The 26080-nt window shown below is 39.5% G+C and overlaps 1 protein-coding gene across 3 annotated transcripts in view; it reads right to left on the bottom strand.

Moving 5' to 3' along the window:
* CDKL5 (cyclin dependent kinase like 5) overlaps positions 1-26080 on the bottom strand; it is a 123641-nt gene that overhangs the window by 36204 nt on the left and 61357 nt on the right. For all 3 annotated transcript variants that reach the window (XM_054974705.1, XM_054974706.1, XM_054974707.1), the window contains exons 5-12: positions 24963-25099; positions 19936-20056; positions 18514-18573; positions 14484-14574; positions 9798-9987; positions 6599-6679; positions 5999-6150; positions 4236-5259 (exon numbers count right to left, since the gene is read on the bottom strand). In XM_054974705.1, the coding sequence (XP_054830680.1) occupies positions 4236-5259; positions 5999-6150; positions 6599-6679; positions 9798-9987; positions 14484-14574; positions 18514-18573; positions 19936-20056; positions 24963-25099 (1856 nt within the window). The remainder of the gene's footprint in view (positions 1-4235; positions 5260-5998; positions 6151-6598; positions 6680-9797; positions 9988-14483; positions 14575-18513; positions 18574-19935; positions 20057-24962; positions 25100-26080) is intronic.

Genomic DNA, 26080 nt, shown 5'->3' with positions numbered 1-26080 from the left:
AGCATAGGGAACAAAGGGAGAGGGCTGGCCTTTGCCAGCCTGTTCCTGGGGTTATGGGTGTGGGGCAGGTGGGGGTGGATTTGGGTCTGTGAGGGGCTAATGTGGGGATTTGGGTCTGTGTGTGGCAGCTGGGGGGGAATTGGGTTTGTGTGGGGCTGTAAGGGGTGGACTTTAGGGGCTGAGAGGACCTACTTGGGGAGGCCATGAAATGGCCCCCCCAAGTGGGAGCAGGCTGAGCCTTGGTGGGGGGTGGGAGGAGGGGTGGGAGAAGGGCCCCTGAGGGCTTGGGGGCATTTTGCATGCAAAATGCCACCCCTGGCAAGACAAGCCTCCCCCAGCTGTCAGTGGTAGAGATGAGAGCAGAGCACCTACTTGGGGAGCCCCCCAAGTGGGAGCAGGCTGAGCCTTGGTGGGGGGTGGGAGGAAGGGTGGGAGAAGGGCCCCTGAGGGTAAGGGGGCATTTTGCATGCAAAATGCCACCCCTGGCAAAGGAAGCCTGCTTCTTCATTTTTTCCCCATAGGAAATAATGAAGAAGATGAGCAGCAGCATGCTAACAATATGCTGCTCCTTCGCTTTCTTATGGGAGGATAAGGGGACCTGCTTTGGGGGGCCATAACATGGCCCCCCAAAGTCCAATCGGTCTGAAACTTGGGGGGGGGGTTAGAGAGGGGTTAGTCCCCACCAATTTTGGGCTGATTCGGTGGGAAAATGCCTCCCCCAGACGTCCGGGAAGACGCCGGAGGCATTTTCCCATTGAAAAAGCCGAAAGCCAAAAGCCAAAAGTAAGCCGAAAGCCGAAACGGCGGCCGTTTCGGCTTTCGGCTTATATGAAAGAGAATCCTCTTTCGGCTTTCTGCTTTCGGCTTTAGCCGAAAATTTTTGGCTTGCACACTCCTAGTAAATACATATTTGAACAGAACTCTAATTCATATTAGGATCAAAATGTAAACCTGTGTCTAGATGTATCTATTAAGGGGAATGTGAAGAAAAACTTTAGCTCTTACATAAAATACAGGACCCTACCCTGTGGAATGACCTGCCTGAAGAGTTCAGGACAGCCCCCCCCCCCCCGGCTTTTTACAAACCATGCAAAACCTAATTATTCAAAAAGGCTTTTTACTCAAATGGGAGAGCAGTATTGTAGAGATAGGGTCTCAGATTCTTCGCTAATGAGTAGGGACTGTAGACTCCACCAGTATGTTATCTTACATATTATCTGTTGCTTTAAATATTTACTCCTATGTACTACCCGTGCTTCATGTTGTCTAATGTGAGTCCTAGAATTGATTATGTTCTGTTTCAGTATTTCTTCTACTCTGTATTGGATTCTTGCTAATGCTGTCTTTTAAAACTTTTATCTATGTACCCTATGGCATCGTTTATGGAAATGTCCTTGATACTGTATGGAAATTTACTTGATACTGATTGTATTAATCTCATACTGTGTAATCTGCCTTCAGTCTTAGTGAGAAAGGCAGACTATAAATGACATAAATAAATAATAGAGGGAAGATAAGAAAGGAGGGTGTGTGTTTGATAATTAACTTGCACAACCCTAGATCTATGCTACTCAACAATCATGTATGACTGCCCACTGGGGCTTAACAGCTTCCTTTTTGTTCTGTCTGGAAACATGATTAAGCTATATATAAATCACATTACACAATATTCTGGTCTGGACTACATGGAAATATTTTTGGTAGACTATTTAATTTAATATAGTCTGCACTCCCCGCAAGCTATAACAATTATGTAGCTTTCATTCACATTTGAGGTATTTCTCAAACAACTAGCCGAAAATACCTGTTTTGAGTATATACCAGTAAATAATACAATGAAAATGGAACAGTTCTGCTTTAAATTAGTATACTTGTGATAATTTCAATAGTACTTCTGATAGCTAAAACTCTGTGCCTTATTTAAGCTTGACAACCACCTTCAAGGAAGGAGATTCCAGAGAAAAATTCCTCTGCTGAAATATGTTTTATATTTCATCTTAAGTTTGATTTCAACCTACATCTCTGCACTTTACTCCTAGCCTTAGCAATAGGACAAATTCTTCTCTTCATCCAACATATTTTTAAATATTTGAAAGGACTCCTCTCTTCTTTCAGTCTCTGCCTCCACCCTCCAAGTCTAAACATAGCCAGCTCCTTCTGCCTCCTTGCAAGATTTGTCTTATACACTTTAGCCAAATATTTCTCCCTTGAACCCTTCCCAAACCATCAAAATCACTTTTCAATTGTGCCCACTACTAGACTGAATATTTCAGGCAATGTTTCTTTGATTCCAAGCAGAATTGTACAAATATTTCTTGAGCCTTGGAAGTAATGCTGCCATTAATGCCACCTGAACATTAGCCTATTAGCACAATAGTGATTCATTTTGGGTAAATTGTATGCCATAATCTTTCTCTCTCTCTCAGCAGTATTGTTGAAAGGCACCATTGTATACATTTGGTTCTTCTCCTGTGTGCAACCTTTGCATTTGTCCTAATTAATTTCATTTTGTCACTACCTGCTTAGTTCTCTCACGGGAATAATTTTGCATTGTAACCTTCCTCCCAAACTTTTTAGTAACTCATCAGCACAGTGGCAAACACTTGCTCCAAGACATCAGTGAAGAAACAAAATAGCATTGGACCAAGCAATGATCCATATAGGCCGCTGCTGTGTCTCTGTCTCCAGCCAAGTTCTTTTTGTGACGGTTACAGTTTGAATGCAAGGTTCCCTCCCCTGCCCCACTAGCTATGTAGCTTACCTTTCTTTTAAGAAGGTGGCACATAGATTACGTGAAAAAGTCAGATATATTACAGCATCTTTTGTTTATTCACACCAGTTATTTTATCATACTAATATATAATGACATTAAAAAAACATGCATAACTGATCAAAAATAGGAGGAGGTTGGACTGGAAGACTTTTTTGGTTCATTTCAGACACTTAGGGCCCACAGTAAACAAAACATGTTAACAGTATATCTAGTTTGAGACTGTACTTTTAGGAAGGTTTCAACTATGTGAAGTCACTTTCACACATATAATCCCCAAAGTTTTCTTGCAAAACAGTGTTTCTTTCTTTGGAAAGATAAAGAAAGAATACAAATCAACTTTGAACTTCTAAGCCCATCCAATAATTTACTTAAGGATGGAATAATGCATAAAGAGAAACATGGGGTTTTTAAATTTGCCTGCCTTACTATTTTAATACAAGGGAAACTGAGAGCACAGTTTTTCCTCTAACAACTGCCTTTACCATGCTGCTTTTAACCCCACCTTACTCTAAGATAAATGTATATAAAGAAAAAATGGAATTGGAGCCAGCAGATTGGGGGGGGGGGGGGCTTTCCTAGAAAATCCACTTTGCAGGAAAAGTCAAGCACATGCGCACACACGCACACGCACACACACACACAAGTGCACAGCCTAGGCATATACTCACTTTGCATTTACACTGTCTCAGCAAAGGCAGGTTTTGTAAACATGCATTTACAGAGGTGATGTGTAGTTCCACTCAGCAAATATTTCAGACATGGACAGAACCAGAAAACCAGAATGTAGGAGCAGAGCAGAATGTTTAATGTGTAATCCACAAAACTGAATGCAGCCTATTAAACCACTTGCTTTTGCTGCCTGCTTGAATGCTACAAAAACAGAGGAAAGACAAACAACTGGCCTGGAGAGCTCTGTTCAGCATGGTGAGTCACATTTAGTTGGTCTGGACCACAATAAAATAAAAAATGCTTTATAATGCTATGAGTGAGATAAAGTTCTCCTTGGTAGACTTAATTGTGGTGAGAAAGTGTACCAGATCTCAATACCACATATTAGATGTAAAATAGAGAAACAGGGAAAACAAGAATCTTAAATTTCTACCTGACTTTTAATATTCCAAAATAGCACTACTGTTTTAAAAAAACTCAATACAACCATATTATCAAAGCAAACTGACACAAAAGAGACACAGCATTTTCCACCCTGACATCTAATTTCTAACATCAATATATGACATGACCACATACTAAGCTTTGCCTGTTTTATATAATAAATCTCATAGTTCAAACTGATCATCATAGTAGGCTTCCCAGAGGTGGGAGATCTGTTTGATGTTCTTAGGTGTTATCAGACAAGGTAAAAACTACTTTTGGAATTTGAGTGTGCATTTATTCTATAGAGAAGAGGGCATTTAATGGGGGAGGGGAGAAGACTCTGCAACAGCCAACAATTCAAACTAACCCTGTTAGGATCTTCAGTACAGTCTTCACGTGAAGAACCAACAGATCTTGTAAGTGACTTATGCTGCGCCTGCGGAGATAATAGTTGCAAGCTGTTTGCTCTGGCTGCCATCCCTTGCCCTACGTTTAAGCCTCCCTCTGAGCCCTTTGTCCTCACTCTGTCCCGGCTCACATACATTGAATGTCTATGAGGGCGCTGTTGTGAAGAGAATGGACTTGTGTAACCTAAACCGTAAGAAAAAGATTCATGGGGAGCAGATAAAGAGTGCGAATGGCTTCCCTCCATATGATCTGGCAATTTCAACTCCTCCATTGTTTTGGAATGTCTCGTAGATGGTCTTCGTGATTCAAGTGTACCATCATTTCTGTTATTTCTCCCCGAAGGACTGAGCAAAGTTCTACTGTCAGCATGGCGAGGTGGTGTTGGTGTAGTAGGAGAGTTCAAATCCAAACAGCTGGATGGAAAATACCTACTGCTGTTTGAGTCTGCAACTTGAATTCTGGTCTCTGAAAGATTACCCACAGATTTGGAATCTGTCAGAGCCCCATGACTTTTTGATTTTGTCCGATACGAGGGACTCTTTGAAGACTGAGGAATGGTATCAATGTAGCTATGACGGCTGTGCCTTTCACCTGGTTGCAGTGTGCCAGTTTTGCTCTGAGAACTCTCCATAAATGAGTGGCGGTTATGTTGAGATCTGGAATTTGATTTCAGGTATTTTGTACCTGGACCATCTGCCTTTGGTTCCGAACTAAAATCGAATTCATTTTTTGTCTTTGCTTCCTTTGGACTGAGCAGATGTGGTATGTTGTTATTAGCTAGATCTTTGCTGCCAGATCCAGAAGGATTGCTTGGCTTTTTGGACAGCATAGGACTATGCGTAGTTACAGGAATGTTTCCATTTAGAAAGCTTTCATTTGTTGAAAGAGCCTCTTCTCTTTGCAGTCCAACTCCCACATTCTGTATATCTTTGCTGTTTGATCTGTGGTGAGACTGCACAGCAGAACTTTTGCTACTTTGATTTCTATAGTATAACAACAGAAAGAAAGTACATGTTAATAACTTCTGCCTTCATATACGAACTGGTTCAGTAACCCTTTTGCTATTTCATCTGCTGCAGATAAAGTATGCAAACAGCATGGAATGAGACATTTGGCATGAAGGCTGTTTGTTCCAGACAACTGGCGAATGTGCAATAAAAGTAAAACTTCAAAGCCACATTGTTAAGGATGAATAAACTTAAGCAAAAGCATATATTTGGAATGAGTATTTTGTTCACTCCTGCTTTCAAAATTAAACACTGTGAGGAAAGTGGAAGATCACCCTCCTTTTTCCTAGATCTAGTAATCACTGGATTTAAGCAGGAGCATTTCTGCTGGCTGCATAAATGGAAAAGTTTTTCCACCAGGATCTACTGCTACTTTAAGGAGGTGGCACAGCAAGTGTCCTCAGCACTGAGATAACACACTCCTTCCAGTGTGTCCAATAAGCAATAGGTTTGTAAGTATTTACTGGGATATTTTTGCTTCACTTACCAGGGATACAATGTAGTCTTAAGCGCTGGACTGCAAAATACTGTACAGTCTCTGGGAGGTGAAGCAAGTTTACACTGTGTTTTACTGGAAAGCCCATTTAAGATATTTAAATCTACAGGTATAACAAGTACAAGTACATTTGGAACTAGTCTTTTCCAGCAGTCTTTTCCACCATCTGAAATAAATGCTATAATGATGGCACTGATGCGATAAGGTACAGTAATTTACCTGTTAGACAAGGTGTTACTGTCTCCATGGTAAGGTTTTCTTTTAGTTGATCGTGAAGGTGAACGATCTAAGAGCCTCTGAGTTTGGAATGATGGGTGGTTCAGACATTGTTCTGTTAAGTATCTGTCACCTGGATCCAGTTTCAGCAAGTTCTTTTGAAAAGAAATTCAATTTTAAAAAATACTGGGCTGTATACAGTATCAAAGCAAAATTATTAAGCCCTCTAACATCTATATCTGGACATTTCCCAACAAGTATCACATTCAGCTGAAAAGAATTTAATGCTACTTCCAGAAACACAGTTTAAATGTGCTGTCAAAAATCTGGGCTCCAAAAATTCCAACAGAGATGGTATCTATGTAATTTATTTACATCCACGTGTGCAAAGTTCTAAGCGCTCAGAGACTTCTGGTGCTCCAAAACTGGGCTTAACTACGAGCCCACGGGTTACGGCAAATATTAAGAAGGCTTCCCTCCTACCTGACTCATAAAATCTCATTGGCTGCTAATTTTTATTTTAAAAATTGCACTTCTACTTATTAATTTAATTTTAATAAGAATATGGAAAGTATGTTTATAAAACAACAACAACATTCCTACCTTCATAAGGTCAAGTATAACACCACTTAAGATTCCTAAATATCTCCTTTCCAAAGACTGAGGATGGTTAACTGCAGGGAACTGTATAAAAACAATACACATACACTTGCAGTAAAGTCACCAAAACATTATTGTTAGTATATGATGACCTGAAAATATCCAGAACAGAATTCACAATGATACACAGCTTAAATATTAGCTACTCTCCTGAATAATAATAAAAGAAAATGACACAAGGGCAATCAGATGAAACACTGAGATTGTGTTTCACAAAGTTATGAAAATAAAATCTTTTGGCAGTCAAAAGCTGTTTGGAATAGAATGAACCAATAGCCTACATGCAAGCTCTACACAGCTGAATAGCTTTGTCCATTTACCCTTAAAAATAAGATAAATCAAGCTTTAATTTTATTAAATTTGAAATTATGATACAGAATTCATCTGAAGATCATTACCAGTGGCAAAACACAAAATTTCCAGCCACTAGAAACACAAAATTTCCAGCCAGCTTTTTCACTCAGTCTTGCCCAGGAGTCATTTTGTAGAAAAAGAACTGGAGGAACTCATTAGCATAATTCATTAGCATATGCCACACCCCTTGCCATAACCAGAAATGTGGCATTAGCATAACTGATTTGCATATGCCACACCCCCTGACATCACCTATCCTGGCTGTTTTGGACCCAATCCTGGCCATTCAGGGCCAAAATTGGGCCCAAAATGGCAAAAGGGGCTGAAAATGGCCGAAAAGGGGCCCAAAATGGTCAGGATTGGGCCGCTGCTGAGCGGGAGAGTGATCCACCACCCATCAGAGGCCCGATCCGGGCTGTTTCGGCCCCAATCCAGGCCGAAACAGGCCCAAAATCACCAAGAGTCAGGTGGGTGGGGCCACCTGTCATGTGACCTCTTTGGGGAACTACCAGAACTGCGTTCCTACGTGTTTCCCCTCGAAATGAGCCCTGGTCTTGCCTAACTTCCCTTCTTACTCTAGAGCCTGTTGCACACACATTTTGTTCATGCAGGTCCTACAATACTCAGCATAGCCTTTTCGGTGGTCAAAGGAAACCCCGTCTTCCCCTTTTCATCAGTGGAAAAGGCGGTTGGATCTAACCCAGAGACTAGAACATATTAAACATTTCAAAGTAGCTTAAAGATATTACAGACAGCCCCCCAACCTTAAACGACTTCTCACTCACAATCATGAATCGGCCAGCAGAGTCACCAGCACAGGTACCAGGCCCTGCAACAGACCCAGATGCCAGCTCTGCCCCTATATCTACCCAGGGAATACAATTACAGGACCCAATGGCATCAACTACACTGTCTCTGGCTCTTACAGCTGCTCATCCTCCAATCTGATATATACCCTCATGTGCCAACAATGTCCTTCTGCTCTGTACATTGGACAAACCAGCCAACCTCTATGCAAAAGAATAAATGGACACAAATCTGACATTAGAAATGGAAACATCCAGAAACCAGTGGGAGAACACTTCAATCTACGAGGACATCCCATCAAAGACTTAAAGGTCGCTGTAGTTCAACAGAAACCTTTCAAAAACAAAATCCAACGGGAGGCTGCTGAATTGGAATTCATATGCAAATTTGACTCTGTCAAGCTGGGACTGAATAGGGACTATGAATGGTTATCACATTATCACAGGTAACAGATTTCCTTTACAGAGGCGGGGTCTGGGGGAGCCCAGTGGTGCCTGGCGTGGGCTTCCGGGGACCACAGTTCTCTTTGTCAGATGCATTTGACGGGGAGAGCTGTGGTTATCGAAGGCTTATACTACATTGGAATTGGATGGTCTGGTTGTTTTGCTGCTACAAACCAACACCTACAAACCGGGGAACCACAATTCCAGAAATTAATTATAATTAATTTCTGGAATTGTGGTTTCCCGGTTTGTAGGTTTTCTCAGTTTGGACCTGGGGTCGCCCCTTGTTTTCGCTACAAACCAACACGGCAAACTCCTTTGAAGCCTCACACGAGCCAATTAATCTCCATACCAAAAGGAGATGTTTACATTTACTAGCAAAGGAATGTTTTGGTTGCATCCTCCCTCTCCCCCCCTAATTGCATCTTCTCTCTCCTCCCCTCCCCCCCCCCTCCTCTTCTATATTTGACCAGTTTCTGTACCATGCTTCTGACGAAGAGAACTTGATTCTCGAAAGCTTATGCTACAACAAATAGTGTATGCAAAGTTACACCCTTGTCTTAGAAGCATTACATAGGATTGTGCTGTAAGAGTTGCTTTTTTTACTTCAATCAATTTTAATATTTGAACATGGTTAAGAATATTTACAAATAACTTGCTAATCTCTTCTGACTGTCCAATTAAAGTGTCTTTGTGGAGGAAGGAGCATTTAATATTGAGAACATGGTGGTGGTGGGAAGCTGGTTCCACGGTCTTTATGATGTATTTGTACGAGGGTGGTTGCCCCCAGACAAGATGAAGAAATATTTAACATGGTAATCTATTTGTTCTATATTTCTATCTAATAATACAAAACTTGGAATGAAAATGGAACCAAATCTCCTAAACAAGATGACTTGTGGTGGTGGCAATCATTCTACACAAAGAGCAAATGCTTTCATATTAGTAGGAAGCCTGACTCATGGAGAACGATAGAGGAAAGTTTCTTGGATGCACACACATGATTTTTAATGAACCCCCAACATCATATTAAAAAGATAATGAGGCTTTGAAAAAGGAAGCATTCCAGACAGCACAATCTAGTATGTTAAAATCTTGTTTGACCAGCAGCGTTAATCCTTCTGGGTGCTAATGCCATCAAGTATAGTATCTAATTATAATACTGAAAATATTGAGAAAGCCACTCCCCTCTCAATTTTAGAGAATATGCCCCATTATCATGAACTTAATTGGGCGTTTAATTATTTTTATTTACTTCGTTTATACCCTTCCCCCCCCAAAAGGGACCCAAAGTGGCTTACATAATTCTCTTTTCTTCCATTTTATCTTCACAACAACCCCATGAGGTATGTTAGGCTGAGAGTGTGTGACTGGCCTAAAGTCACCCAACAAGCTTCCATGGCAGAGAAAATTACCGATTTCCAGTAATCTCACATCCACTTTCCAGAACAGTACTGATCAAGACTTACTTTGGCAGACACATTTGTACACCCAATTCAACCTTTCAATGTGCATGAAACACTTAATTTAAACATTACCCGCAGCCCATGAAAACGGGGATTGCTGTAGAAAAGCTTCATCTGTTCTGCAGGTAGTGGTCCCAGCACCTTCTGAATTGTAAAAAGTTGGTCAATTTCACTTTCTCCAGGAAACAATGGTTGACCATCACTAAGTTCCCCAAGAATACAGCCTACAGACCACATATCTACAGACTTGCCATATGGGGCTCTGAAAAGAAAGCATAAAGATACTATTGCTACTTGGCAGATCAATTAACGCATTACAAACACCATATCATACATATTAATATTTAACTATCTTTTCCTGTATTGGTCATGATCCAAGATCTTTCATCCTTCAGAACAAAAGCTTTTAATTTCCATCTAGATTACTTCTTATTAGAACAGTAATAGTATTGTTAGGCCATTGAACTAGGAAGATCGTTTTACATAGGTAAATATACATTCCATTCAACAGTTGTTTTGGTTTTGCAGGCTAGTTTATGGAGCTGGACAAATTCTATTAAACTTTTTATAAGAAATCACTTTTCAGGCTCTTGATGTTCTTTTCTAAAGGGACTTACAGTTGAACTACCCTCATAATAACTGCATTTATATACTGCTTTTCTAGACAGATTAGTGCCCCACTCAGAGCAGTGAACATCGGTATATTATTATCCCCACAATACAAATGGGAAGCTGGGGCTGAGAGGAGTGGTTTACCAAGGTCACCTGCTGAGATCATAGCAGCAGAGGGATCTGAACCTGTAGAGTGCTGATTTGTAGTCCAGCTACTCAACCACTGTGCTACAGCAGATCTAACTAAGCAAACTTGGTATGCTGAACATTTAGGTCAGGATGGCAGTCACAACTAATCCATTACTTAAGTTAAAAGAAACTTATTCCCACACTTCAAGAGAAATGTTGAAGCACTAATGGTCTTGTATCTTCTCTGTGTTCCCTTCCTCACTTTCCAGCCCTGAGAAAGTTTATTTCTGGGGTGTCACAAGAACAGCCATATGAGTCAGGTGGCTGTAGTGGAGAGGGGGCGGGAAACAGGGGAATGAGAATGCCCTTTCTGCCTCTTGAATGGGCAAAGCTCTGCTCGTGGAAGACATAAAAAGAACTGACTCCTTCTCCCTACTACAGTTGACCAAGACCTGTAGGGCTATTAGTACACACACATTGATTGACCCAACAAACAACCTTTCCTAGGTCTGGAAAGGTCTCGGGGTGGGGGGCAGGGCAGGCAGGAAAGATCCCACAGCCCTTGCACTCACAGATTTTGGCACCCAATCCCATGCGTGCATTTTCTTCTCTTAATACTGCAGGCTATATCTGAAAACACAAGTTTTCTCGTGTGATGCAATTAATACTAGTTTTTGCTCTTGAATCCAAACAGCACATTTAAATATGTAGCCAACCCCAAGAAGCTACTTTTGCTGACATAAAAGTTAATGGAAATTACAGCAAAGGTCTCTGAGAATACTCCTTGTAGAATAGTATTTGCACAGATGACAGATATGACCCAGAAATGGAATAAATTTGCTTAAGGATAAGCTTGTTCCTAAAGCTAGCCCCCAAAACAGAAAGGAAGATCAAGCCCTTTTTGGAATGGGTAAAATAAAAGACAAGGTTTTACTTAAAATGTGTAGGATGAAATTTTTTATGTAACAATCTACCGCATCCAATAATGTTAATTCCTATGTATACTTGTAGACATATACAACATTTTCAAGAATTTTTCTGTTTCAATGTAAATCATTTTGGCAACAAGTAATATGCTATATTAGCATATAATGATACTAAAATGATTTAGTATCATTTAGTAATGAATGATACTAAAAAGAGTTCAATCTTTTAAATGTTATAAAGTTTAATATCCAAATATACTGATAATCCTACCTATTGTGACCATATGAGAGCATTTCTGTTCAAATAATCTCTTTTGTTTACCATATAATTGGTTTTCTAACATCAACTTTTATTTTTTCCTAGCTCTCTGATGGCAAAAATTAAGATATATGTGCTACGGTAGCATAGGATGCAACTCTCTCATATACTGGGAATACTTGCAATTTTTCCTACAGAAAATGAAGATGTTTCTATTTTTAAATTCCATAAATATGCCAAATAGTACAATTTTATATGCTATAAATGATGCATTGTATGGGACCAGCATACCTAAAAGACTGTCTATCCCCATATGTTCCCCAGAGAGCGCTTTGTTCAACAGGAAAACATCTACTGGTGGTCCCTAACCCTAGGGAGGCTCAGCTGGCCTCTACCAGGGCCAGGGCCTTTTTGGTCCTGGCCCCAACCTGGTGGAACTCTCTGTCTGTGGACACTCGCCATGATCTTGTATTATTTAGGCGGGCCTGTAAGACAGAGATGTTCCGCCAGGCATATGGTGGAGGCTAATTTTAGTCCATCAGTGCCGAGCCTTCCACCAGTCTCCCTCTAAGAGGGGTTATGGAGGGTCCACTGCTGGCAGCCCTGAAAAGGGGTACAGTAATCTATCTGTCTGCTACTACCTCCCCTTTTTGTATGCTGAGTACAGGACTGCCCGGCTTGGAATGGTTTTACTGATTGCTGTTTTTATGCTGTGTTTATTGTTTTTATGTTGTATTTTAATCAATATTGTACCTTACTCTGAGCCCGCTTGTGGGGAGGGCGGGTTAAAATATAATAAATAAATAAATAAGAGCAGTTTAGGCTTGATGGGAAAGTATTACATATATTTCAGATTTTCTCAGATTTTTTTGGGTTTTTTTCTGAAAAGGGCTTTAATGTGGCTTCCAGATTTCCAGAAAATTTTACATCTGTAAACACAATAATTGAATATTCATATACTGAGAAGATCATTGGATTGGATGATCTCCAATGAACTTTCCACTCTATGCCTCTAGAGTTTTAGAAGCATAATTCTGAAGCATGTGGCTTGGATCCTCTTACTGTTAAATGGATTTGTAACTGGTTAACAGATTGTACCTAAAGAGTGCTTGTAAATGTTTCCTCGTCTTCTTAGAGAGGAGTAACAAGTGGAGTACCTCAGGGATCTGTCCTCGGCCCTGTGTTTTTCAAATCTTTATAAATGACTTGGATGAAAGAATAGAGGGGATGCTCATTAAATTTGCAGATAATACTAAATTGGGAGGGGTTGCAAACACAGTAGAAGACAGAAGCAAGATTCAAGGTGATCTTGATAGGCTAGAAAACTGAGGTTAAACTAAAAAAATGAATTTCAACCAAGATAAATGTAAAGTTCTGGATTTAGGTAGGAAAAATCAAAGGAACACTTAAGAGGATGGCGGAAACATCTTGACAGTACTAGATATGAAAAGGATTTAGGAGTTTTAGTAGATCATATGCTGAACATGAGTCAGTAATATGATGCTGTAGCTAAAAAGGCAAATCGAATTTTACGCTGTATCAACAGAAGTATAGTGTCTAGATCACGTGAGGTGATGGTATTGCTTTACTCTGCTCTGATTAGGCCTCATTTGGATACTATGTACAGTTTTGGGCACCACAGTTTAAGAAGGATGTTGACATGCTGGAACGTGTCCAAAAGAGGGCAACAAAAATGGTGAGGGGTCTGATGACCAAGTCTTATGAGGAAAGGTTGAAGGAGCTGGGTATGTTTAGCCTGTCGAGGAGGTGACCGAAAAGTGATATGATAGCCCTCTTCAAGTATTCGAAAGGCTGTCACACATAGAGAAAGAAGCAGAGTTGTTTTCTGTTGCCCCAGTGGGTTGGACCAGAAATGTGTTAAAATTAAAGCAAAAGAGCCATTGTTCAGTTGAGAGGTGGTGGGTTCTTCTTCCTTGGAGATATTTAAGAAGAGGCTAGATGGTCATCTGACAGCTATGATCTCTGACTTAATATCAATGTACACAGATCAAGAGAGGGAGTGCATGAAGGGATGAGCTGGTGTTTGGCTCTTGTGGCCCTTTTTATATGTACAGGCAGGGCTTTTTTTCAGCGGGAACGCAGCGGAATGGAGTTCCAGCACACATGCTTTCCTGCGACATCACAAAGTATATGGGTAAGTCCCTGATGTTTCAGATAGTGACCATCTGTGAAAATAATAGATTTCTTCATAACTGAAGCCTGACAAAAATCTTGCACAATAGTTTTTTTTCTAAAGAAATTGTTAAAGTAAGGTTCCAGAAGAAAACAAGATCAGTTTAGCACTGAGTATTAAATTAGCCAGGGCTTTTTTTCAGCTGGAACGCGGTGGAACGGAGTTCCGGAACCTCTTGAAAATGGTCACATGGCTGGTGGCCCCGCCCCCTGATCTCCAGACAGAGGAGAGTTTAGATTGCCCTCCGTGCTGCTCCAGCAGTATGGAGGGCAATTTAAACTCTCCTCTATCTGGAGATGAGGGGGCGGGGCCACCGGCCATGTGACCATTTTCTCAGAGGGCGATGTAAATTTTTAAAAACTCCCCCCTTGTTCCAGCTGACCCAAAGTGACATCATTGGCCCTGGGAGCATGCATGCGCACATGTGGTACCAGGGCACCACCTCCTGCCAAGAATTGCCCCCTGTGCTGGCAACCCACTGAGTTCCACCACCTCTTTTCCCAGAAAAAAGCCCTGAAATTAGCTAATTACCATAAGCAGCCAAAATATTAAAATCTAGAATATATATTAGAATAAATACACAAACATAAATATTACTTACAAAAGTGGTAACAATCACCCTTAGAATGGTTACTTACCCAAGCAAGAGTTCGGGCGAACGGTACCATCTGGTGGCCACATATTCTGTGTAGTTAGCATTACTACCTTCTGACAAATTCCGAGCAAAACCTACATCAAAATCATTTGAAAATGATTTTATTATGCATTTACACAGAGTTGGAACCAGTGCAAAATCCTTATGAATACTATGCAAGAATTACTAGTCTTCTTAGCATTTCTCCAGTAGCCATTTCCAACCCCAGGAAAGTTTATTCTCATATGGAATACTAGCTGCACAGGTTGCAATGGAGAGGAGATCACACTCATCTTCCTTTTTCATCAGATGAGCTCTACTCATGCAAGAGGCAGGAGAAAGTGGTTATGTCCCCTTCCCCCTTTCTCACTAAAGTCTTCTGACTTGAGTGGCTTTTATCCCATGCAGGTCCTGTAACTCTATAAATAAACTTTTCAGACATTTGAAATGGTTGTGGGAGGTGATCTATCAGTGCCTTTCCACTGATGGATCACAAGATTCATCCCATTTATTTAATTTTTAGAGATCAGGTCTACAAAAATGTTTTTAAAAATGGAGATAAGTGCATTATCTATACCTGATTGGCAAATTTACCATATGAACATAGAAATTACACATGAAAGCAGTCTTCCAACTCTTGTAGCCCATAAATGTCCTTCTCTGGTTTGATGATGGTTCCCTGGTTTCAGTTTGGTTATTTACTAGAAACACTAAGATTTAATCTAAATGGGAGAAATGAATGTCATAGGTCTGTGGGTTCTGTTCTGCCTTGTCTCTGTTTGGCTCTGTTGGGCTTTGTTGGTTCAGCTTGCATTGGAAGCAGGACTTGCACTGGGACTGGCTTTTGGCCAGAGGTTGCCTTTGCTGACGGTTTCTTTGCTCTGGAATGCCTTGGAATATTTTCCTCCATAGGAAACAATGCGAAGTTGCATATCTATGGTATGTCAAAGTTCAGGCCAATGCAGAGTTTAATCATCATTATGTAAGGTGTGCCATTTTGAGAATAAATACAAGCCTAGGTTGTGTTCGAAAATACCTCCCTGGCTGTCATCGCAAGAAGCTCATTTTAGAAAGGAAATGGTGAATCCACCTAGATGGTTAACTTATCATGGTTTATTGGAATTTTTTCAAGGCCAAGTTAAAATTAAATCAAGAGAGGACTTAGCAGCAGAAGGGCATGCTTGCCAGTGGCTTCCCTATATGAAAATCTCAGAGAGATTTAAATTAGACAAGAGTCAATCTAAAACTGAATTTGAAATTGCCCTCTGTACAAATGATGAACATGTTATTTCTAACATGTATAAACTTTTGTTGAGGTTTGAGATGGGAAGAAGAGCAAGTATGATTAAATGGGCAAAAATTGTGGACATGACATATTAATGGAGCAATGGGAAAATATGTGGACAAGGGGGGTTGAAATTTACATTAAGCTCTAGTATCAAAGAAAATTTTTATAAGATAATGTATCCTGAAAAATTGGCTAGAATGTATAAGGGTGTTTCAAATGTATGTTAGAAATGTGCTAAACAAGAAGGGACATTTTTTCATATGTGGTGGACATATAAGAAAGTAAAGCCTTTCTGGTTGCAGATACAATATCGATTCAGAAGATTTTGAAGATTAGAATCCAGTTGAAACCAGAGATTTTTTTGTTGGGAATGATGGACAGCCAATTGGAAAGCTTTGGAACTTTGTTTTTAGATTTGATTACGGTGGCAAGAGTACTCTATGCACAAATGTGGAAAACTCCAACATTGCCTACAGTGGAGGAATGGTGGATAAAAGTATTGGAGTTTGCGTCAATGGCAAAACTTACTTCGCTGATTAGGGAAAAGACATTAGTTACATTTTTGACTGATTGGAAACCATTTATAGGGCTTTTGCATGAAATGGATAATAAGGACGATGACATCTGGATTTATGGCTTAAGAAGCATGAACAATAGAAAAAAGAGGGCTTTTATGTTTAACTTAGAAGAAGTGAGATTCTGAAAATGATGTATATTTGTTGCAGAGAAAATTGGAACTCAATCTGTAGCTTAGTTTAAGGGTTTCTTTTTCTTTTTTCACTTGTCTATGTATTGCTAGTGTGTCTTTTTAGAATGTTTTCCTCCTTTATGTTTGTTGTCTATAGTTTTTAAGTTATTGGTTATAGTTTAAATAAAGAAAAATGTAGAGAGAGAGGCAACTGTAGAGAGAAATGCAATGTTAGCCAGGAAGTGTAGTTTAAAAAGACAGCGCTAAAGGATCTGTCAATTTCACCTCTCTACAGAGCCAGCAAAGATTGCTCCTCAGAAGGTTTGTTAATTTCCTCTTCACCTTCCCAAAGGCTCTGTCAAATTCACCTCCCTTTTGGGGAGACAAAAAGGAAATTAACAAACCCTCTGAGGAGTGATCTTTGTCAGCTCTGTAGAGAGGTGAAATTGACAGAGCCTTCGGCACTGTCGTTTTAAACTACACTTTCTGGCTAACATTGCGTCTCTCTCTACACTTGAGTGTTCTCGTGTAAGATATCTCATGTAGAGAGACTCACTGAATGTCATCCTAAGCATATTTACTGAATTCAATTGTAAAATTATTATAAAATGCTTCTGTTATTTCAATTGTACACCACCGTTTTTCTGTGTTGTCTACATTTTTCCCACCTTGGTAAGGAAGCTACTCCACTGTTAACTGTCCCCTAAACACATCCAACTCCTTCCAGCAGCTCTATGCTGCTTGTTAACTAGATTAACTGTAATCTATCTTTTTTAAAAAAATCTTGCTTCCCAGGTTCACATTCCCCCCCCCCCAAATCATTAGCAAAGAGTAAGCTGTCTGTTAAAGCTTGTATGCCATGAATGATTTATTGGAGAACCTTGGCAAGGCTATAGGAAATTTAGAGCTAAGCTACAAGAGACGAATTACATGACGACAAGCACGTGAAGGGAGTCGCAATGTTAGCCAGGAAGCTGAATCTTAAAGGAGATCGGAAGGCTTTGTCAATTTCTCCTCTCTACAGACCCAGGAGATACCTGCTCAGAGGGTTTTTAAATTTCCTCTAAGGGCTAGAAGATCTTCTGAAATTACGTAAGATGTGCTGTGGGAATTAGTAGCAGCCAGGGGATGGGGAACAGAATACCTAAGCTGTTGCACAGAAGCCTTCCTAAACTCTATGCTGCCCTACAATTTACTTTTGACCAATCTTCCACAGCCAGGCTTCTCATTGCAGAAGCACCTGTGTCATTGTTGAAGGGGAAGATCAATTTCTCTAAATGCTTACAAAAAAGATAACTGTATGGGCAGCTCTGAACAGAGATCTTTGACCATTCCAGATCTGAGACACACTGAACTGCAAGCATGTAACATTAGAATCACATGACAGGAACAAGGAGAGTCAGAATGATGACCTTAGTAATGTCAAGATTTCATCAATGTCAATGTACACAGCAGATAAAGAGAGCAGTGGAAAGAAAATACAAGCTGAGGACTGTGGGAGATGTGCCATGGCGATGAAGAAGACACGAGTCAGAGTCATGGAGGAATTATCTCCATCACTCAATTGAGTTGCCTTGCCAGTCAACTGATCCCCTTCAACATGCATGCAAAAAGGCAGGAGGGTGGTGCCCTTGCTTATGCAGGTGCCACAGCAGCAAGTCCTTCAAACAACAGCAAAAAATCTGGCTCTTACAGTAACTTATAACACAGACTCAGATATTCCAGGAAAGCACAAACTCAGATATTCAACAAATGCTTAATAAATTATGTCATAGCGGTACAACAAAATTAACTGTTTTGCCATATGCACATCTATTTTTATAAAGTGACTACAAGGCTTTTCAGAAACTGGAGAATAATTAAAGTAGGTAACACGCCAATATACCTTTAACAGATGCAAAACAAAAGGTTAATATTAGCAGTCTTTTTCAGATAAAGTACTAGTGCATGAAATTAAACTTATAATTTTAATTGTAAACTAAGAGTTCTAACACACAGCACTGAAAATAAAACACTGCTTTAAAATAAACATGCACTACAAGAGAAAAAATAGCTTACCGAAATCACACAATTTCAAAACATCATTATGACTTATTAAAAGATTTTCTGGCTTGATATCTAAAATATTAAGTGTACAGGAGAAAGTTAACCATATTAACTCATTTGATATTACTAATTGGTTTAATAAAATTGCATATATTTGTGATACAATTTATTTGAAACATTGTAAAGTATATTTTAACAAATTTTACTTTCGGAAACAATATCATTAATAATACAGGGTTTGAAAACCTAGAGCAAGATCCACCACAATCATGCACTTGTGAAATATTATTTATTTCAGCAGAGGATGTTGAACTGCCCCACTATCATCTGATTTCAAAGAACTGTATTCTGGTTGGATAATGCAGTTATTTATTTATATCCCACTTTTCTCCCAATGAGAATTCAAAGCAGGTTAGAACATTTGTTCTCCCCTCCTTCACTTTCCCACAACAACTACCCTGTGAAGTTGGCCAGGCTGAGATTATATGATGGGCCCAAGGTCACCCAGTAAGTTACCATGGTAGGAGTGTGGATTCGATCCTGAGTCTCCTGGATTCTAGTCCGATACCCTATCCTATCCACTCTATACCAGCTCTGTTTTCTTTCTTCTATATCTGCATGCAATCACAAAAACTTTGCAGACACAATCACTGGGAAATTTATTTTGATGGAAAGGTAGCTTCATAGTATTATGCTACTAAATTATGTTCTTGTTTTATCTTAGGGGGAAAAATGAAAAATGTTAACAGATAAATATAATCTAATGCAGATTTTCACCCTTTGTTAATGAAAATTAAATTAGATGTCATTTAAACAGTACCTATATTTATTGAAGCTACCCATTAAATTATATTTCTATACTGAAGTAAGTAAAATAACATAGCATAATTACATAAACATCATATCTTAAGGATATATGACAAATATTGGTTAAAGTGACATTTGTATCTTTACAATATTAACTACTATCTAGATCTATCCAGCTCGGTAGGAACATCTCTCCATACTCCTAAAGAAAACTGACGGCAATCTAGGACTACAAATATGAATATCGATGAAACTGCCTTATACTGAACCAGACCCTTGGTCCATCAAGGTCATTACTGTCTACCCAGACTGGCAGCAGCTCATTAGGGTCTTGGATAGAGGTTTGTCTATCACCCATTAACTGATCCTTTTAACTGGAGATGCTGGGGATTAAACCCGGGAGCTTCTGCATCCCAAGCAGATGCTGTATCACTGAGCTACAGGCCATCTAAATATATTCTACAGAAAGACTAACTCTAAAAGCAAGTACACGTTTTTATTCTTTGTTCTATACTCTGTCAGTTACCTGCTTTAAGTGCACTACAAATGCAATCACTCTTGTTTCCTGAAGTCTTAAGACGAATTTCAAAATTTGATATTAAAGATTTTCATTTCTGTTCTACTCACCTCTATGAACAATGTCATTTTTATGACACCAATGGATTGCTTTAATTAGCTGGTAGATATAACTTTTTACTTTTTCAGGTGGAACTCCATTTGGCATTTCTTCTAGCAATTCAAGCATATTCTAGGTTTTTTAAAAAGAAGATTGTATTAGACTGTAAAAGAAACTTGACCTGGAATATTACTGAAACACTTTGCAGTAACACAGTTATGCAAGTAATGATGCAATTTATCACATGAAGTTCTAATTAACATTAAAATAAAGTAATCTAATTTCAGAGTAAAAAACTATATGGTTTTGGTTTCTCACCATATTAATGGTGAGGACAATAGGCACAACACTACAAATCAGGCTAGACATCTGGCAAGGAAAAATCTGACTTCTGTCATGGCTCACAGCACTGCTGAATTTGCATTTTGATGTTCCAGGCAGCTGTCACATCACTTAGCGAGAATGGTCTCTTCTCTCACATCAGTATTGCTTCTGCCTGTCACTAGGGACAAGATATGCCACCCACACAGATTCTAGATGGCCCTGGCTTTAACCAGACAGAAAGAGAAAAATCTATTACGAGTTTCATTATGGCTTGTTCAGGTTGGCTCACACAGATAATATGATGAAACCTGATTGAGGACAGATCCTGTTTTTAAAGGATGACCCCAAACCATCAAAAATGCTCAAAGACAGTGTTTAGTGTCAGCACTGAATGTCTGTTTCCTGCTCAGGAGAATTTAGACATTTTATTTAACTTCTAGACTCCTATCACACGAATGGGGTCTGTGACCTGTAGTGCTCTAATCTTGGTTTAGTTTTTAAGAATCTCAGACAGGACCGTGTCATCCTCAATTACTGGGGAATCAAGTACTAGGGTGGTCAATGCAGGCATGCAATTTATTCAAGTATTGGTGGAGGCTAGATTCTATACAGAAAGATATATTTAAACTTTTCATCCTTCATATATATTTGCTTCTACACTGAAGTCTGTGTTAATATGCATGCAGACATACATTAAAACTGGTTATCATAAAACAAACTTCTGAACCACAAAAAGTTTAATCTTTATAAAAGAGTAATAACTGTAGTAGTTTGAAAACACCTGTATTAGGACATTTACCAAAATATCCCTAGGTACTTCACATTTTTTAGATAGGTAAGCCATAAGTATGCTCAAATACAAGTCCACTACACTAACAATATACAAAAAGTAATTATTTTAAATCCTGAATACATCTTGTTGCAGAGGCCACACTAGTAAATGCAGATATGCAGGATCTGTAGTGTTTCCTGGTATTTTCCCCCATGATTCACTAGTAAAGAATGACTAAGCTTGCAAGGGGAGAATTTTTTTAAAAATTCACAGCACAGGGATATAAAAAAAGATGGGAACAGGATGAGAAGGAAGTAATCCCATGATGGACACAAATATAGTAGATCCCTCTTCTCAACTAGCGAGCACAGTTGAAAGCTTCAGTGTAATGCAGTGTAATGAAGTTACCTGTACCCCTGACTGGAATGACCAAATCACTTAAGGGCCCAATTTGCCTGGGCCAACAAAAGGGAATACAATTTGAAATGTCCCTTCTAATAGGTAAACGTCTACATACTAAGGAGAAATTAATGGGATGCATAGAATAGGCAACCTGTTCACACATGTAAGAACATGTTTCCAAAGAGAGATTATCACTATCTGTTCTAGAACAACAACACTCGTGCCTTGGCATTAATGCTAGTGGTGAACTTGTTCACACCTGGAACTACCTGCCGCAGGAATCTTAGCTGCACGTTGATATTGTTACAACACATTAATGAGTGGAACTCAAGATGGTGCTCAACCCCTTTGATCTGGTGTTGTCTGAGCCCGAGATGTAGATACCGTGCATGGAAATTCCATCAGGAATTGCCCAACTGCAGAAGACCCTAGTCTCTGTCCAAGGGTTAGCGATGCTGTGCGTGCCCACCTGTCGTGGCAACAAACAACATGGTGTTGCCCGTTTGGGGTTGAATATCTTTGCCCCAACACATATCTGTGACGAAACAAGAATATAACCTATGGCTCTGAATTCCAGTATATAAATATGAAATATTCTTCACTGTCAGACCATTTATTCCACTATAATCTTATCATCACAATGTGTGCTCCAATTCTGCAATGAAGCATCAGTTGTTAGAATAGCATGAAGCTGTCTAGTGTCAAAGGGTACACCCATAAACAAACTAATGGTCTGAACGTCGCCTTTCAAGGGTCCTGAGGATTTGTGGCGGGATGGACAAATTTTCGGACAGAGAAATGCAAGGAATGACCTGAAAATTTCTCAGAAACCACTTTTGCCAGTTTACATATTTAACATGGTAAGGGGTACCGTTAACATAGTAGTTGACATCCATCTCTACAATCTCTGTCTGCTCCAGACAATCTGGAGTCATTTGTCTGAGTCCTGCCCCAGAGCAGGATGATCTTGGTGCTCATGGAGTCCAACATTGCACCACAAAACTCTGGATACTATATGACCCTTCCCCAAAATCATCAACTCTAGTTCTAGTATACCACCAATATCACAACATCAGTCATCAATTAATTCCAAAAATGGTGCAGCAATGAGCCCATTATTCAGATATATATTTATTTATGTCATTTATAGTCCACCTTTCTCACTGAGACTCAAGGTGAATTACATAGTGTGAGATCAGTACAATCAGTAGCAAGGACAAGGGAAATATGACTATATTTCCATACAGGGTCAAGGGCATTTCCATAAACAGTGTCACAGGGTAGATGAATAAAAGTTTACAGAGACATAGCATTAGCAAGGATCCAATACAGGGTTGAAGGATGGTTGAAACAGAACATAATCCATTCTAGGACTGACATTAGGCAACATGAAGCACAAGCAGTATATACGAGTACGTATTCAAAGCAACAGATAATATGTAAAGCAATATAATGGTGGAGCCCATGGTTCCCAACTCATTGGCGAAACATCTGAGACCCCCTCCCTACAATACTGCCCTCCTATCTGAGTAAAAAAGCCTTTTTGAATAATACAGTTTTGCATTGTTTGTGGAAAGCCAAGAGCATGGGCGCTCTCCTGACCTCGTCAGGCAGGCTGTTCCATAGGGTAGGGGCCACCACAGAGAAGGCCCATGTATGGGCTGCAGTTGATTTTGCCCATGTGCGGGCTGGCACCTGCAAGAGACCCTGTTTGGATGAGCGAAGCTCCGTGGAGGGACATAGGGAGGGAGGCGGTCCCGTAGGTATGTTGAGCCAAGGCCATGAAGAGCTTTGTATGTAATAACCAGTAGCTTGAATTGAGCATGGTAGCTGATAGGTCTGGAGTGACTGCAGGATGGGAGTGATGTTCATGCACCTGCTTACACCTGCTAACAGTCGAGCTGCAGCATTTTGCACCAATTGGAGACTCCTAGTTAACTTAGATGGAAGACCAATATATAGTGCATTACAATAGTCAAGTTTTGATGTTACCATAGCATGGATCCAGGTGGCCAGGTTGGATGTGTCAAGATAAGAAGCCATCTTCAAGGCTAGAGTGAGATTGTAGAAAGCATTTTTTGCAGCTGCCTTAATTTGTTTTTCTAGTAGTAGCACTGGATCCAGTATAACCCCTAGGCTCTTAACCAAGTCAGTGAGGGTCAAACAAACTCCATCGAAAATGGGGAGTACAATGTCTTTCAGAATATCTGACCTCCCAACAAGTATCACTTCGGTCTTGTCTGGGTTTAATTTCAATTTGTTGTTTTTCAGCCATTTCACCACAGCTGTCAGGCAGCGATCTAAGATTTATACTGCATTCTGCGGGGACCTGGATAGCGAGATATAGAGTTGGATGTCATCCACATATTGATGACACCCAACTTCATAGCTGCGAATGAGTTCTCCTAAAGGTTTTACATAGAGGTTGAATAACATGGGAGATAGGATTGCTTCCTGTGGAACCCCACAAGATAGTTCCCATTCTGGCGATAGCTGATCTCCAACGGCAACCAGCAATTGAGAGCCAGCCTGGTGTAGTGATTAAGAGCGCAGGACTCCTTGGGTCAGCCACAGCTTCTAGCTCTCTCAGCCCCACCCACCTCACAGGGTGTTTGTTGTTGTGGGGATAACAACAACATACTGAGAGATCTCTGAGAGTGACACTGAGAGATCTCTGTCTTTTGGTGCTACACCTCTGAAGATGCCAGCCACAGCTGCTGGCGAAACGTCAGGAACTACAATGCCAAGACCACGGCAATACAGCCCGGAAAACCCACAACAACCATCGTTCTCCGGCCGTGAAAGCCTTTGACAATACATCAATAATAACATACTTTGTAAACCGCTCTGAGTGGGTGTTAAGTCATCCTGAAGGGTGGTATATAAATCGAATGTTATTATTATTATAACCCTTTGAGTCCATTCCATGAGAAATGAGTAAAAATGAGTACCATGAGATATGGTAAAAAGAGAACAACCTAAGGTTGTGAGATGGGGTAAGCTGGTTCCTTGCAGTTGGTGAACATTTTGGACGTTGTTAGAAAAACAAAAAGGGGGAGAACAGTTTACAGAATATCCAGTCTCAGTAACTGAATCACAACTAATGACTGCAAATGTCCCTGTTAGAGATATGGGAATAATCATCCCCAAAGCCCAGGGTAGCTACTCAACAATTAACCTTTAAGAGAGATAGTAAAGAAGAGAATGTGACCATTCTATCCTTAATATTTTAAGTACAGTTTACATGTTAGGACGCCACTTATTTATTTTTCAGTCAAAACTAAAATAAAGATAATGGAAGACAGTGAAAGAAAAAAGTCTGTAAATTATATTCTGGGCTTTAAAAAATATGCATATATCTTTATAATTTTTGCTCAGTATTGAGGAACACAGTAAGCAAAAATTACCAAATACATAGCAATATCATTTCAGTAGTTAAAAAAAATCTTATAACATACATAAAATATCTTCATTTTTATACAATTCTTATGTTAAGATACATTGGAGTTTTTCTCCTGAATAAGCGCAAACTCAACTTACTTTTTCCACATATTCAAACACTAAATAAAGTTTTCCTCTTCTTCTGAAAGCTTCTTTTAGCTCCACTATGTTTTCCTGTTTCAAAGTACGAAGCATTTTAAGCTCTCGCAAAGTCGTTTCTTTGACCTCTTCATTTTCTAAAAGTTAAATAAGAGTGGGTAAGAGTACGCCATCCAAATATTTTTATATTCTTTTTTAGCATAGAACACAAAGACAGAATTTCACTGAAATCTGAAATATAATAAAATATTCTATTGACATTGTTATACAATATGTTTATACTCATATGTTTAATATTTCATCAATTTGAGTACTAAATCATATTCATAACTTGTCAACTTTTCTTTAAAGAGTTACAGAACTATCTAACGTGTATTGTAATGTAACTGTACACTAGCAAAAGTTTTTAATGTAATTGGCTTTCTTTTTCTGCTTGACTGTCAAATTATTGCAGCAACTATAAAAGTAATATTGCTGATCACAAATTAGTCATTTTCAACATAGCCACTGCCTAAGCAATGCGCTGAACAACTGAAAGGCAAATATCTTTACAAACACTAAGACTATTGCAGCCCTTTAGCCATCATGGTTCCTTAATATATATCACTAATAACAAAAGGCTTGTACATTACGGCATCAGATGTTATATTTAAATGAAATTATATGTAAATGTGCATGAGCCTGCTTGCACACGGCTCACTATTCCCTTCTTGTATAGACAATCAAGGTTAAAAATTAATTCTGATTACTAAATACAAACAAATGCAAATAATCAGGTTAACTAGAATTAGTTCCTTCCCACTATGATTCTAAAATGTAGTCATACTGAAATATGATTTATGTATTTAAATGTATTTATTTAAAATAGTTATATGCCTACGTTTCTCCTGGGCATCTCAGATGAGTTTTACCATATGGTCCCAGCTGGGGGTGGGGGGACAAGCTATGGTTAACTCATGAGCCAGCATTTCTACATTCTGGGCAACTTGAATTTCTTTTAAACAATAGCCCTCCCCCGCTCCGCTTGAGAAGGAAGAGGGCACACATGCAAACCTCAACAAGCTTGGGTTTTGCTCACATTTTTACTTATCTGTATGGTGTATAAATGCTGCCAATGT

This window comes from Eublepharis macularius, chromosome 3, assembly GCF_028583425.1.
Source record: "Eublepharis macularius isolate TG4126 chromosome 3, MPM_Emac_v1.0, whole genome shotgun sequence".
NCBI lineage: Eukaryota > Metazoa > Chordata > Lepidosauria > Squamata > Eublepharidae > Eublepharis > Eublepharis macularius.
The sequence above is the reverse complement of the archived record's forward strand: the minus strand, read 5'-3'. Positions and strand labels throughout refer to the sequence as shown.